The sequence below is a fragment of the Thermobia domestica genome, chromosome 12, assembly GCF_964235325.1.
Source record: "Thermobia domestica chromosome 12, izTheDome1.hap1.1, whole genome shotgun sequence".
NCBI classification, from domain to species: domain Eukaryota; kingdom Metazoa; phylum Arthropoda; class Insecta; order Zygentoma; family Lepismatidae; genus Thermobia; species Thermobia domestica.
In genome coordinates this window covers 31278030-31294003 of record NC_137465.1, presented here as the reverse complement: position 1 = coordinate 31294003, position 15974 = coordinate 31278030, and the positions used below count along the sequence as shown (strand labels likewise).

The window sequence follows — 15974 nt, the reverse complement described above, 5'->3', positions numbered from 1 at the left end:
TAATTGTAAGTTAATTGTAATAAATACTACAGTCTTAAAACCTCGATATTCATTTTGAAACACCCTGTATAAATCCAAAGAATCCAAACTGTGAAAGTCGTTGAAATTCATGACGTAAATTGAGTAGAGAGTACAATATTGGCAAGGTTATACTTGTAAAATTGTATTTTTTGCATATAATATCTTTTCGTGTAATGTTGCGGTATATACATACCATGTCCACGTTATCTTTCCTTAATAAACAATATTACAAACATTGACAATATTATTTCAAGTAGATACTAGTGAATGTTCATCGAATATAACCATTTACTCCCTTGCTATTATTGGTCATCGTATTTCCAGGTATATGGTCAATACAAGCGTTCGTTCTTGCCAGTTGCGTACAATAGTGAATTTTGGAGAACTTGAGAGAGTACAAACTGTACTACATACAATGTATACGAAGGCAAAAGCAGAAGAATTAGTTGGAATCAAAGAAACAGAAACACAACTCAGGACTCTCACAAGCTCCAAAGCTGCGGAGAAAAGAGAAACACCAACGCAGGTAACGAAAACTTTGTGTGCTTTACAAAATTAATGATAATTTTGATGAAGTAATAGAGTTTTAATGGAAATTGCTGTACAACAATTATGCAGATTCGCTGGTACCCTATGCATTTTTCTTTTGTATCAGTAACTGTGAAATTGTCTAAGCATTTTTAGTATACACAAGTATTTTTGTAATCTAAAGAAAACATAACTTCATTAAGATTATGTCAAGCTGCCTTGAGTAACTCAATTTATCCACGACATTAACGGGCAACTATGTAAGATGGAACGATACTTTGGACTTTGAGAAGTTCTTAATTGAAATAATTAATCACTTTTGAGTTTAAATTTTCCCTTGTTATTCTATCTGCTGCTGTCTATAGACTTTTAAAGGGTTTTTAACATAAGAAATATAATTTAAGTGTAATAGATGGAAAAGATGTATCAAGAAAAAAACCCTTAAAACAAAATAAAAATGTCAAGATTATGATTCTTTCAAAATTTGGGAAATTATAAGGCGGCAACAAGAGACATATTAGGAACAAATTTTCTCTTTCTATATGTTGGGAGCGAGGAGTTAAATTTCTTTTCTAATGTTTTTGCCTTGTTATATACGTTCAAAATAATGATTACAATGTTTATTCCAGCCGAATGAAACGCCAAGAAGTTCGTTCAGCTCTAGCACTCAGAAGCCTACTGTGACTACTCAGCGAGTATCTCCAGCTCCACCATGCTCTCTACCTTTATCTACTCTTTGTACGTCCAGCTTCTCAGAAGTCTCCTCTCCCCGAAGTTCCCCAAGATCCTTAAAAGCAGCTCCACAGTCAGCCCCTCTTCTCAGAGTCATACGTTCTCCTTCGCCTCCACCTCCACCTGTCGCTGCTCCGTTGCTAGAGATGGGATTCTCTCTGAAACATGTTTTAAAAGCGATGAGCGCTACAGGTAAAGTTCATTTCTATATTGATCCTCTTTTTCTCTGTAGCTCAAGAATTAGCTATGCATTTTCATAGGAATTGAAATATGTCTAAATAATCACATAATATATTTTTCTCTAGTTTAAGTATACTTCATCAGGATAGTTAGAGAGTGGGGGTAAAGAATTAACTTTTTAAAGGAGGAAAAGGAAACTGGGTTTACTTCGAAAATCGAAAGAAGTTCTATTATAAAAGTAATGAAATATATAGAAAAAGAATGAAAAGATAGATATATTACGAGAGGCAAAATAATGTAAGATTATCCACTGTCCAAAGACTGTATGCATGTATGTATGTATGGATAATTGGATGGATGGATGGATGGATGAATGAATGAATGTATGTATGTATGTATGGATGGATGAATGTATGTATGAATGTATGTGTGTATGTATGATGTATAAATGTCTGTATGTAAATGTATGATGTATAAATGTCTGTGTGTAGGTATGTATATATCTATGTATTCATGTATATATGGATGGATGGATCTATGTATGTATGTATGTATAAATGGATTGTTGGATGTATCTATCGATGTATGGACGTATGGACGGATGAATGGATGCATGTACGGATGAATGGATCTATGTATGTATGTATGTATAAATGGATTGATGGATGTAACTATCGATGTATGGACGTATGGACGGATGAATGGATCTATGTATGTATGTATGTATAAATGGATTGATGGATGTATCTATCTATGTATGGACGGATGAATGGATGTATGTATGTATGTATGTATATATATGTATGAATGTATGTATGTATGGATGGATGAATGGATGCAAGCATGCATGTATGTATGTATATGTATGAATGTATGTATGTATGTATGGATGGATGGATGGATGCATATATGCATGTATATATTGGATGGATGCATATATCCATGTATGAATGGATGGATGGATGATAGCATGTATACCTAGGTAGATGGATGCGTTATGCATATATATATGTATGGATGGATGAATGTATGCATGTATGGATGGATGGATGGATAGATGCATGTGTGGATGTATAAATGGATGGCTGTATGTATGTATGGATGGATGGATGAATGGATAAATGAATGAATGAATGAATGTATTTATGGATAAATTGATGAATGGATGGATGGATGTATTTATTTTTATGTACTCATATCTTTAGTTGAACATATATTGAGTTTAATTTCTATTGTGATGGATATAGGGTGTACCGGAGAAATGTCAGCGCACAAAATCAATCAGTTGGCTACATGGATGATAGAAAATCCAACTATCGATTCCGGAAGCAGTGAGGATGGTGAAGAAGAAACTCAAAATGTTGCGGCAGGAGCGTTACTTCTTTCAAGATCAGAGGTTTGTAAAGAGAAGTATTTTCTTCTGTTTGCTTAAAGTGAGTTATTTTCGAAATATCACCAATTATACGTAAAGTAACAAGCTTATCTGTAATTATGACGTCTACAGTTGAAGGAATCAGAGGATGGTGTCATGCTACATTTTTCGAAATGATGAGTTCTGGTAGTGGATAAAAAGTTTGTGTTATTCTTCCTACATAATACTTTATTTAAATGATCCCGCGTCTGAATCAAAAGATTCGGAGATATGAAGAGGGTATGTTACACAAAAAAATTTAACTTCAATTTTCTGGAAATGTATAATTTGTTACATTCCATCTTCATCCTTTAATCCCATTAGTTGTTAAAATACTAGTCGAAGTTGGCGACTATAAATTGTACACGAAGTCCAATTTAAAGTTCAATTAATATACAAAGCCTCGATTATCTGCGAGTGCCGCGAAAAAAAAAAAAACTGTTGCAGTCGCGCTCAATTATTTTTCACAGGTAGTCCCTACGGACTGAAACTCCGCATGAAAATAAGTACTGTATGTTCTAAAACATAAAAATAAATTGCATTGTAAAAATCGATATTTCCAACAATAGTGCACGTTTCGAAGTTCAGTTCTACTCTGCTAAGCAAAAGTCGATTCTTGTAAGATAAGAAAAACGGGAATTGAGAAAAAGTGATTTGCGTGGTAGTAATTTACATTCATTGTTCACTGCGGAGTGACAGTCCGCGGGCGATCACTGGAGGGTTAATTATGAGCCAATAATAATAATAATAATAATAATAATAATAATAATAATAATAATAATAATAATAGATTTTAATCCAAACCAAACCAACAACCGGGAAAATACAATAGACCCTACAGTGCGAAGGTCGAAAATTATTGACAAGTTTATTGTGCATTGTAATCCTATATAGACCTTCTCAGTGTTTGTGGATGAGTGGCAGGCTCTTACTCTTTTGTTATGGTCATGACTTTCACATTCTCTGATCATTGACCTTGACGACCCGAGCAATACAAACAATAAAACAGTTTTTATGCTGAAATACTGTATTTTTTCGTGTTTGCACCTCATTTTTAATCTTTTTCAGGTTATCCGCAGTGCCTTGTCACTCAATTCCGCGGATAACCGGGGCTTTACTGTGTGTATGCATATACTACTACTACTACTACTACTACTACTACTACTACTACTACTACTACTACTACTACTACTACTACTACTACTACTACTACTACTACTACTACTACTACTACTACTACTACTACTACTACTACTACTACTACTACTACTACTACTACTACTACTACTACTACTACTACTACTACTACTACTACTACTACTACTACTACTACTACTACTACTACTACTACTACTACTACTACTACTACTACTACTACTACTACTACTACTACTACTACTACTACTACTACTACTACTACTACTACTACTACTACTACTACTACTACTACTACTACTACTACTACTACTACTAATAATAATAATAATAATAATAATAAAGTAATATAAAATCTTTCAAATTAATGCTAATATCCTTAACTATTAACCGCAATAGAACTTGAAACCATATTAGAGTCGTGTGTGTATTTTTCTACTAAGTCAAAGGAAACTACCATTGCTCAATTGATACATACATTCAGAGTTTTACGGTAACTCTTCTATTTACTTAGTAGGAATGAGAGGAATAAAGCTCTTTTCTGCTAATATATTGACACTGATTCATATATTGATGAAATATAATGGACCATTTAACTGGACGTGCCCTTGTAACTTCTAAATTAATTGATGCAACGGCTGAAATTTTCCACGAAGCAAATATCAAAAGGAAAATCATTTGACATGCTCTCTATTAATACCACCTGATTGGCAGTGTTGCCAACCAACATAAAGTTGTCGTTTTTGAAAGGTACTACATCAGATTATTACATACTTCAAATCTACATGTTAAGCGAGGACTTACAATATTACATTTATTATTCAGTGTTGCAAATTAAGAATTCTGCAGTATCACGAACATCCGACTTTTTAAGGCCTCTACAACAGTAATATGGGATTAAACATTTAACATATTTTTTAAAAATGCTGTATTTGAAACAGTGCTGAGATAAGTATCACATCAAAGGATTATCACATGTGGTTTCCTATAAACGAAAAATGATAATGCCATTTACAACTATTTCGGTGATACGATGAACATTGGCAAAGTTTACAACACTGTTTAAAATTATGTAAATGCAAGAACTTTTAATTACATTAATTACATTTACAATTGCCGTTACACATCCCACAAATACATTTGGAGCAGAACAACAATTTCTACCTCTGTTCTTGATATTTCCCGGGCGAATGGAGATACGGCATTATGATCCTTATGTGTATTGGAATCTATATAAGTCCTTAAATATGGTACTTCTAGGTACTTTTTCGAAATAGAGCCTTTTAAAATTGTCAGATTTTCAATTCCTTCTAACTTCGTTGCTGTTTATTTGAAATGCATCGTGCCATGGTCATAATATCCGACATTAAGTTACTTTGAATGTACATTGCCCCATCCGTTTCATTTGCGTTATTACTATTGTAGAACCTTCCCGAATTTGAATGTTTGTGATTCTGTAGTATCCTCAGTTTGTAGGATGTAATAATAAGTGTCGTTTAACATGCAAATTTTAAATATGTAATAATCTGACGTAGTGACGTTGACAAAATATAACTTTGTATTGGGTTGGCAACCTTAAAGGACTTCTTTTCTTGATATTTATTTCGTATTAAATTTCAGCGTTTTCACCAATTAGTTTTGAAATTACAAGAGTGTGCCAAGTGATGGTCTCACAGAAACAGAAAAAAAGCAACAATTCTGACTTAACTAGACTGGAAACGGTTGGGATACTGTGGCAATATGGTGGGTTTGCAGTTTTTCCAGTTCTTAAATCAAAGAAATAGTTTGTTATCACATGTAGCTATATAAAGCCTTAGCTAGTCAATTTCTGTGTTACAAAGCTTTATAGTTACAAGTTTTTAAACTTTAATTTCTGAAAGAATTGTTAACTAAAGTTTAAGTAGCACCTAAGCACATCGTTTTACTGAAAGTAGGGTGTTGATATGAATTATACTAATGTTTTTTTTTTTTTAAATCTATTCATTAATGCACTTACTTTCATTATTGTAGTTACCATCAGTACATTCTCGACACTCTCCCGACCATAATTCAGGACTGGGGTCAGAAACGCATTTCTTCCGAAGGAGCAATTTGTCAAGAATCGCCTCAGATATTCGAAATTATCTAACTGAAAGAACAGGTAAAGTATCTGTTTACTTTTATACACATATAAGAAAACTAGCTTATATGAAATTAAGTGAAACTTTGTATTTAGTCTTCCACGCTTATATCATGTAAGTTAAATGGGCAATAATAGATAAGAGCGAAATTCATTTTAATAAAAGAGAATTTTGTGAAATAATAAGAGAAATGCAAGAGAATTTTATGAAATAATAAGAGAAATGAAAGAGAATTTTATAAAATAATAAGAGAAATGAAAGAGAATTTTATAAAATAATAAGAAAAATAAAAGAGAATTTTATAAAATAATAAGAAAACTGAAAGAGAATTGTATAGATATTAAGAGAAATTAAAGAGAATTTTATAAAATAATAAGAAAACTGAAAGAGAATTTTATAAATAATAAAAGAAATTAAAGAGAATTTTATAAAATGATAAGAAAAATAAGAGAATTTTATAAAATAATAAGAAAACTGAAAGAGAATTTTATGAAATAATAAGAGAAATTAAAGAGAATTTTATAAAATAATAAGAGAAATTAAAGAGAATTTTATAAAATAATAAGAAAAATAAAAGAATTTTATGAAATAATAAGAGAAATGAAAGATAATTTTATAAAATAATAATAATTTTATGAAATAATAAGAGAAATGAAAGATAATTTTATAAAATAATAATAATTTTATGAAATAATAAAGTGAACGGGAACAGTAGAACCCCGATGAAAGCGTGAGGATACGATGTGATCCATTACAAAGCCATACAGGCTGGGATCTAACTCGATCCTACGTACCATAGGTTAGTGCTATGTTTATTTAGAGATCAGTACTAAAGAATGGTTCTTGCTGTGGATAGAAGTAGATATTAGTGACCATTATTACTTAGAAAATCAAATTTCATAAAACCTGAAGAAAATAAGTTGTTAATTGACCTTCTAATTACTAAAAGTTACAATTTACTCTTAATATTAACGAGGTTATAGTTACGAGTGGAGAAACTTATATATACTATCAGATTCAGTAGTTTTTTGACAACAGTTCCGTAACAGATTCAGTAACAAAGTTTAAGTTCTATTATTTAATCTGTATAATTCAGGTAATTCATAATTCTTAAAGCACGCCATTAGTGTATACCTGACAGTTTAAGCAGTGGAATAAATTCCACTTTTCACCATCGTTTGATAAATATTCCTCTTTGTGGTATAGACCAATTCACAAGAAAGGTTACAAAACTGATTGTGGTAATTATCGAGGCAATTCTCTCCTGTCAACATTCTATAAATCTTCCCAATCATTCTGTTAGCAAGATTGACCCCATACGCAGATGAAATTATTGGAGATTATCCGTGCGGATTTAGACGAAATTGATCAACTATTGATCAGATATTTACCATTTCACAAATACTCGAAAAGAAATGGGAATTCAATACCCCGTTACATAAATTATTTATTGATTTTAGAAAGGCCTACGACTCGACTAGAATTGTATGACACTTTTAGTGAATGTGAAATACCGAAAAAGCTAGTTAGGTTAATTAAGATATGTTTAAATTAATCCCAAAGTAAAATCCAATTAGGAAAATCCTTGTCCGCGAGCTTTCACGTCGAGAATGGCCTGAAACAAGGAGATGCGTTGTCGCCATTATTATTCAATCTCGTTGTGGAGTACGCTTTAAGGAAAATCAAAGATAGCAACCAGGACCTAGAGCTAAATGATATTCACCACGTTATGGCGTGTGCTGATGATGTAAATTTAATAGGGGATGATAGGAGAACAATAGAAAGAAATGCAAAGGTCTTATTAAACGCTTGCAGGGACATGAATTTAGAAGTAGATGCAGAGAAAACTAAATAGATGGAAATCCATCGGGATCGTAATACCGCAAATTATGGATGCATTAAAATATCAAATAATACTTTCGACAAAGTGGATACTTTCAAATACCTAGAATCAATATTAACAAACCAAAACGATATTCACAAAGAAATTAAATGTCGACTAAAGCAGGGAATTCATGTTATTCAATTCAGGATCTTCTGTTGAGGAATTTGAAGCTTAAGATATATAAAATGATAATCATGCCTTTTGTCCTGTATGGTTACGAAACATGATCGCTTACTCTGAGGGAAGAACGTAGGTTGAAAGGATTTGAGAACAAGATCCTGAGACAAATATTCGGACCCAAGGAAAACGGGAATGGCATAAATTTAATAACCAGGAACTGTATAATTTATACCGTTTACCAAAACAATGTTAGGGTCATCAAGTCTAGGAGGCTCAGGTGGGTAGGTCATGTAGACAGAATGGAAAAAAGTAGGAACGCTTTCTAAGTTTTAACTGCAAACCCAATCGGAAAACGACCATTAGAGAACCTAGATGCAGATGGGAGAACAATATTAAGATGGATCTCATAGAAATACAAATACAAAATAGAAATTGGATCGAGTTGGCTAAGAACAGAGGTCAATGGAGAGCTCTTGTGAACGCGGCATTGAACCTCTGGATTCCATAGGTCATAGAGTTAGTTAGTTAATGTGGTATAGACTCCATTGCTTATTATCTCCAACATGAGATTATTGTGTTGGACAAATATTAATTGAATTAACTGATGCTCCAAAGTTAAAAATAATTTGTGTATTTTGAGCCATATTCTTAGTACACAATGCATCCAAATACCTAGACATTGATATTTTCCATTACGAGCACTCCACATATACATAGAGAAGCAAGGAGTAACCAACTGGAGCCAGTAAAATGAGAAACATGTTCCTGGGAAGAAGCATGAGGGCAGAAACTTTTGCTTATCATTCTTAACCTGAGTGATACTACCGAACTACAAGAGATGTCATACAGAAATTGAGCATACTCTTCATATGTAGTCTGACAATTGTATAGAGTCTTATTCCTGCACTACCGCTACCTTCAACTCCTAGCGAGACCTAAGGAGTGACTGACATTCCATAATGTTTCGCCTGTGTTCATCAATGCATTCTCAATAAGAATTAAATAAGATTAGCAAACTTGTTAAAGTACTTACATATTAAGGTCGTTCGATAGTCATCCATAAAACGAAACTTACATGTTGCTACTGTCGATAGGATGCATGCTACAAGGTTCTTTGCATACAGAGGCTCATCTAATCTTGTGTATACAGCACACGTGCAAATAGTCATCCAATAACTGTCGAGAGATGGTGCTGCCTCAGTGTTGTTATTTGGGCAATTTGACTCAAATATTGGTCCTCTTGCGCTGTTGTTGTTCGTAGTCGTCTGTTGAGATGACTTCTAACATTTTCTTTTAGTTGAAAGCTCCTCTATACTCTACAAATAACCTTGAAGGATGTTCTGTCTCTGACATATTCTATTTGAGTTCGAGTGCTTAGAATTGTTCAGTCTGTCCAATGATTCTACCCAAAATGAACCCATCAATTTGCACTTTTTACGCCGTTTTCTACTGCTATCATTCACAGTCATGTTGAACACTACATACACCATAGTCAGAAACTGCTCTATGGTGGGTATAAGTGTGCGACGTTTTATTATATACCTTGCGAGGCTCTATCCCTTGCTCTTTTAGTTCCAGCGTCACTACGCCATCAGCCAACGAAAACAATTGTTTTTGATCTTGGTTCGTGATATAGGGTGAATAATGAAGTATTTTTGCTTGTATTTTGGTATTTATTTCTCTATCTCAATTTTTCAGCTTTGGTGTATTTTCTCGAAAAGTAACTAGGTAACAATTCTATTATTAATTGTTCACGTAAATTTGTTTCTTTTCTATTATTGCATTGTTATAAAGGTAATTATTGACAGTTATTTCATGGCATCTGTAGACTGTTCGTGTTTTGCAATTAAAATCGCCAAAGCTTTGTAAAAGCTAGTATTATGAATTGTTTAAAAGGATTAAGGTTAATGGAGACAAGGAACTTTAGAAAAATAGGCGTGTAGTAGCTAATATATTATGTGGCTCATTCTTACAAATACTTGCCCTTATAAATGTAACCCAATATAATGTAGTAATGTTATGTTTCATTTTCCGTGCTGTTTTAGCGAAAACTAACTATAAGATCAATTGCTGCATTACTATATACAAATGACAATATACATTGCACTTTATAACCAATACAATATGAGGCAGGAAACGGGAAAATTCTTAGACACAATGTTGTCCATAACAAACTTACACGGCCTGGAATCGAACCAGAATCCCACTCATTAAAGGTGAGCGCTTTACCACTGAACCACAATACTTCCAGTTATAACTTCTTAGTGTAATGAGCAATGTCTCACGTCAAACTTGTACGCAGCTGTTCTGTTTAGCATGGTTTCAAATTCTGCCTATGAAGAATGAGTTTATTTTTTGACAAAAGTCCTGCATCTTAGTGAAATGTATTTTATAATGTGATGGTAATAGATGTCACGGTTATATCTGATGTAGTATAAATAAATTAAAGAATTTGTTTGTTTGTCTGTGTGCGACTTTCGGACCAGACGAGTAAACCGAGAGTTACCAAAGTTTGCTCACGGGTACCTTTGTCCAGGCCTCAGACCAAGACGAAGTGTTTTTTTTTTAATTCGAACCGGGGGAGGGGGGGCGTTTACTGGGACATGTAAAAGTAATAGAAAATGGCCGATATTAATGTCAAATTCATAATTTTTTCGGTAGCTGAGATCAATGGCGAAACTCCGATCGCATTAACTTACAAATTTACTTCATTTGGCTGCCGGCCGGGAGTCACCGGGGGAAGGGGGAGAGGAATATCGAGATATATATATATAAAACTAATCCAAAATGACCGATATTAGTGTAAAATCCATAGTTTTCGCGGTCGCTGAGATGAATGGTGATCCACACGCGAAGAATTGGGATTTCAGCTAGTAGTAGAATAAATTAAAATATATTTAGTACTCGAAGCAATTTAGACTTTTTTCCTGTCTTATAAACAGAAACAGTATAGAAAAATTTTTTTTTAAAAAAAAAAGAAAAAAAGAAAACAACTTATTTATTGTGTTCCAAATTTGTTACAAATGTGTTGTATTTATCAAATTTGTTACAAAAATTATTCTCTGGCAATATTTCGAAATCGGTTTGAATTTCTTTAATGGGACATCAACGGATATGAGTCCTCGTAACTTGTAGTTTTCCTACATTGGTAAAGAATAAAATATTTGACCAGTATGAGAAGAATGGGAGTTTTTACAAATGAAATATCATTCATTGACTATGTTACCATCATACTCAATTCACTTGTTTAATTAATGGAAATTATTGTACTATCAAGGGTAGCTTCATAGTTTCCTGAGACCACTTGTTCTAATGTTGGTGAAAAAATTGATGATCCTTGTGTTACACAAATAATGAATTAAAAGTATTCGTATAACATACACTACTCAATAGAACGAACTATTTGCACACACACAAAATAAAAGGTACTTTAAAGATATGTTTAAATGAAAACTACTACCATGTTTAATGAACAACTAAATGATGAACGGCTGATGATAATTTCCATATATGGCAGAAATTTTGTAATGATTGGGCAAGTAAAAATAAGTCAAACGATTTTTTTCAAATCGTGTGTGTTCTTTGTGTTAGTAAAATTGTTAAGATAAAATAATAATTTTCATCGTAATTTTTAAGTATAACTTTTTGTTCATTCATTTACAAAATGTTCTCCATGCTGATTGCTTCAAATATATATATAGATTCTCATCTTGGAAGCAAGCATTCCAGTATTTCGCGCAGCGTAAGAAAATTAATCTATATTACGTTATTGTATCGAAATAATTCCAACGAAAGCTATAAAATTTGCCAGCTAAAAAATAAAAGTGAAAACATATATGTAGTGTTACGGTCAAAATTTTAGACTTACAACACCACCAACTACATCGTCTTCTACATTACTCATTATCAAATAGCACACACTACCAACAAATCTATGTGTAATGTGAACAATAAGTGCAGGTAGTGGATAACAATCTCACATACGCAGAACTGGATGGAAAACGGATGTGTGCAGCTTGCAGACGGATGTGTGAGCTCCTTCATTATGACATATCTGGATACGTGAACATTAGAAAGAAGTATATTGGTGGTTAAATATTATTACCTAAAACCCAAGCGCGAGATATTTGATTTAAAAGCGAAAGTGGGCATACATCAAAACATAAGGGATTATTATCTGAGTAAGGAAAGCAGATATGTTGGTAAGTTTTGTACACAGTATATTTCTTTTCTATTTTGAACTTTGTAGCATTTTTTACAGGAAGCACAGAATTTTAATAATTCTAAATATATGCTGTGAAGTACTCAGAATTAATATTTACACTCTGACCTTTAATGTAATTTCATATATAGTAAATTAGGTATTAAAAATATCTGTTATTAGTCTCATTTCCCATTATCATTTATATTTTAATCGCCTTAGTTGATGTGCATTTTACTTTCAATTGGATAGTAGGCTAGCAGTAGCAATACCTTATTTCACGGGCAAAAAATACTATAATTTATATGTTTTGATGGTCTAGTGTAAAACGTTGTTTTGCGTAACCAAATAACTTTTTTAATATTTTGAAACTTTTTGTGTGAAAATATATGTAAAATGGTTTCGAATTTCATCCCTATTGTTAGATGATGACCACACAGTGCCTCAGTTTGTATATATATTCGTATATATTTTTAGTTATTACGCATATTAAAGATAGCTTTAAGAAACATGCACCAGTCTAGAATGCACACAACTATATTTTTGAAGATAATAACGTATTTTACTGCACAATTCAAAATAATACGTCTAACAACTATGGGCGACTCACGTAATTATATCTTATAATCATTTCCCTGACAACGACTAACATCAGCATAGCAACGTACAAACATATACAACGTTATCGTATATAATTCCTGAACCATAGGAATTCTTAAATTAATCCTGGACCGTACACTAGTTTACATGACATATATACATGGTAGTCCCATTACTTTTTGAACTGCCCTATAATAATAATGTTACAAATTCATTAACATTAAACTTTTACATATTTAATTCAGTATCTCATTTTATTTTATAATAATTAATTATATTTTACTTAAGCGTCGAAGAAATATAGAACATAATCAAAATGTGACATTTTAGTTATTTTACTTAGGTCCATAATAGAATTATTTTCTTAATGGTTATTGTTGTTGCTAACATTTGAGCCATTACAAGTTAAAATATGATATAATGATGTTCTTTTCGTTCGGGCACAACTATTATAAAATCAGAAAGCATAATTTATATGTCAGGCAATAGAAGAAAGATTAACGATGTTCTTCCATTCGGGTGCAGTTGTTATAAAAGCAGAAAGCATAATTCGTGTGTCAGGGAATAGAAGAAAGATTACAATAAATCGTAACGATAATAAAAAAAAAAAAAGACAAATAGTAATTAAGATAACATTGAAATTACATATGGTACAAAATTAGTTTATTAAGAATTAATCGGAAAAATCAACGTTATTTAAATTAGCTTTGGATAACACTTCTTGAGTAACCCAAGTTTTAATAATTTGTAATTATTTACTTTTCGTATGACACAAAGATGAATATTTGTGTGATATCATTAAGTTTGACACCAAAATGTTGTTCTATTGATACTAATCAACATAAGAAAGTGGACATACATCAAAACATAAGAGGTACTTATATCAGTTGATACATATATCAACTAGTTGATACATATATCAGTTTACAACACTGAGCTTTAATTGTTCACATGTTCTTCAATCTGTTCAACGCCAACAGGTGTTAAGTTTAAGTAGTCCTGTACGCCATGTCAATTAGACACATTGCACAGCACAATATTGTGCAATATTGCGTGGAGGATTCATTATTTGCTTATCTTCTACTATAAAAATTTCTGCCATTTATCCTATTCCGATTATTTCAAAACCTATTATTATTAGCTGTATTAGACTGATGGTACCTATTATTTCTGTATCGATTATTTCTAAAAGCAATGTTATTATTTACATTATTTCTAATTACATCACCATTGAATCTGGAATTACAATTTTCAGTATTTGTACCTGGTTTTATACTGATGTTACGTACGTATAGGCAGGAAATTATTAGGATTATTACGTATATCCCTACTTCCCTATACTGTACAGACATCTGATTTCCATAATTTTGAACCGTTAACATTAGATGATTAAAATTCACGCACTCTGAAGAAAGTAAGACTTGTAGTTTATATGGTAGTAAAATCCTAATAGGCGCTATAATTCTGGAATCTGGCTGAAGAGTATTAAGCTGTTTCATTTTTTTTTTTAACTATATTTTTGACGATAATGACGTATTTTACTGCACAATTCAAAATTATGCGTCTAATAACTATGGCAGCTCACATAATTATATCTTATAAGTGTTTCCTTGACAACGATTAACGTCACCATAGCAACGTACAAACAAAATATCTTGATCAATCTACAAATATTACTTACATTATTTCTTGCTTCGTCTTCTTCTGTTTTGTGGCTAGTGCTTGAGCACTGCTGCCCTGATTACTATCGAAATATACAACATACAACGTTATCGTTGTAAGATGAGTGCTGCAATGCTGTGATTGAGTCATCAGTTTATTTTATTTGTATCTAATAGTTATTTCTATCTCAATTCAGGTCATGACAGAGACCGAGAACACTGTAGAGAACGTCAGCACGTAAGAGGAGAAGCACAGCCGATGTACGGCGTGAGATTAGATGATGAAGGAATGGATTCAGAGGGGCATGATGATAACACTTTCACTGGGAATGCCAACGTCACAACTGGAGTGGTAAGTAATTCTACTTTTATTTAGAGGAATTAACATCTTGCTCATTTTAGCTTTGGAACTACGTACTACTTAAATAAAAATAAAATTGACTCAAAGCGAACACTCAAATTGATTTAAATCCTAGGGAATTTGCCGCCCCGTGCAATGGCATAATTTGCCATCCCTTTCTCCAGGAAGAACAAATCTTAAAAGTCATGATTTTAAGTATGCTACTCCGTCATGAACAACGAAGGGGAGAGAAAAAGTACTCACACTCAGAAACTAAACACTACAAACATAATCTCGCTGTGTCCTTTTTTTCTTTAAATTATAATTCATTATGTTAGCGAAAGATAAAGCAAACACACGTGCAAAGAAAAGATGGTAATCCTTTTTATAGAATTCAATATCGAGCTTCAATCTCGATGTATCACTTTGCAATTCCAGTGCAACTAGCTCTTTTATCTTTATTTCTTGGTTTTCCTTCTACATCTGTTCAAAATTAAAAAAAAAATAAAGAAAAAGAAAAAAAATTATTTCCACCTTCAATGATAACGAACTTGTTTGTGACAAAGACAAGACTAGTTTTCATATCAAAACTGTGATAACTAACTAAATGAAACAGGTATTCGCTACTGTTCGAGAATTGAGCTGTTGTATTTGACAACAATCAAGCAATTCATGCTGGGATTTGTTTGACCATTTGCTTTAGCACTGTCCATGTGATTTTAAACTAATGCGACCTAAACATGATTTATGAATGTAGTATTCAAATAGAAGGTCAGCTTACTAAATTTAACTACCATCATCATAAAATCTGTTTCCAACAAGAAATATTTATTTTACATATTATAGTTATGGCAGATTTTGCCGCCTCTCGAAACTTGCCTTCTCCGCACAAATGCACGTGTTGCACAGATGGTAGAGCCGGCCCTGCAAACACTTCTTATTACTAATCTGTGTTACAGTTTCAGCAATGTATCATTGCCTTCATCGGATATATATTATGAAATTACAGTATAATAGTAC

The 15974-nt window shown here is 32.5% G+C and overlaps 1 protein-coding gene and 1 long non-coding RNA gene across 3 annotated transcripts in view; one reads left to right on the top strand and one right to left on the bottom strand.

Annotated features, from left to right (window-relative positions):
* LOC145666394 (putative E3 ubiquitin-protein ligase HERC1) overlaps positions 1-15974 on the top strand; it is a 255934-nt gene that overhangs the window by 157012 nt on the left and 82948 nt on the right. For both annotated transcript variants that reach the window (XM_081733597.1, XM_081733598.1), the window contains exons 39-43: positions 346-547; positions 1179-1473; positions 2709-2857; positions 6038-6167; positions 14812-14966. In XM_081733597.1, coding sequence (XP_081589723.1) covers positions 346-547; positions 1179-1473; positions 2709-2857; positions 6038-6167; positions 14812-14966 — 931 coding nt within the window. The remainder of the gene's footprint in view (positions 1-345; positions 548-1178; positions 1474-2708; positions 2858-6037; positions 6168-14811; positions 14967-15974) is intronic.
* Positions 1313-9860, bottom strand: LOC145666396 (uncharacterized). The gene is made up of 3 exons (XR_014127738.1): positions 9228-9860; positions 6024-6155; positions 1313-1439 (listed from the first exon to the last, which is right to left on the bottom strand). It is a non-coding gene; the product is annotated as an uncharacterized LOC145666396 (long non-coding RNA).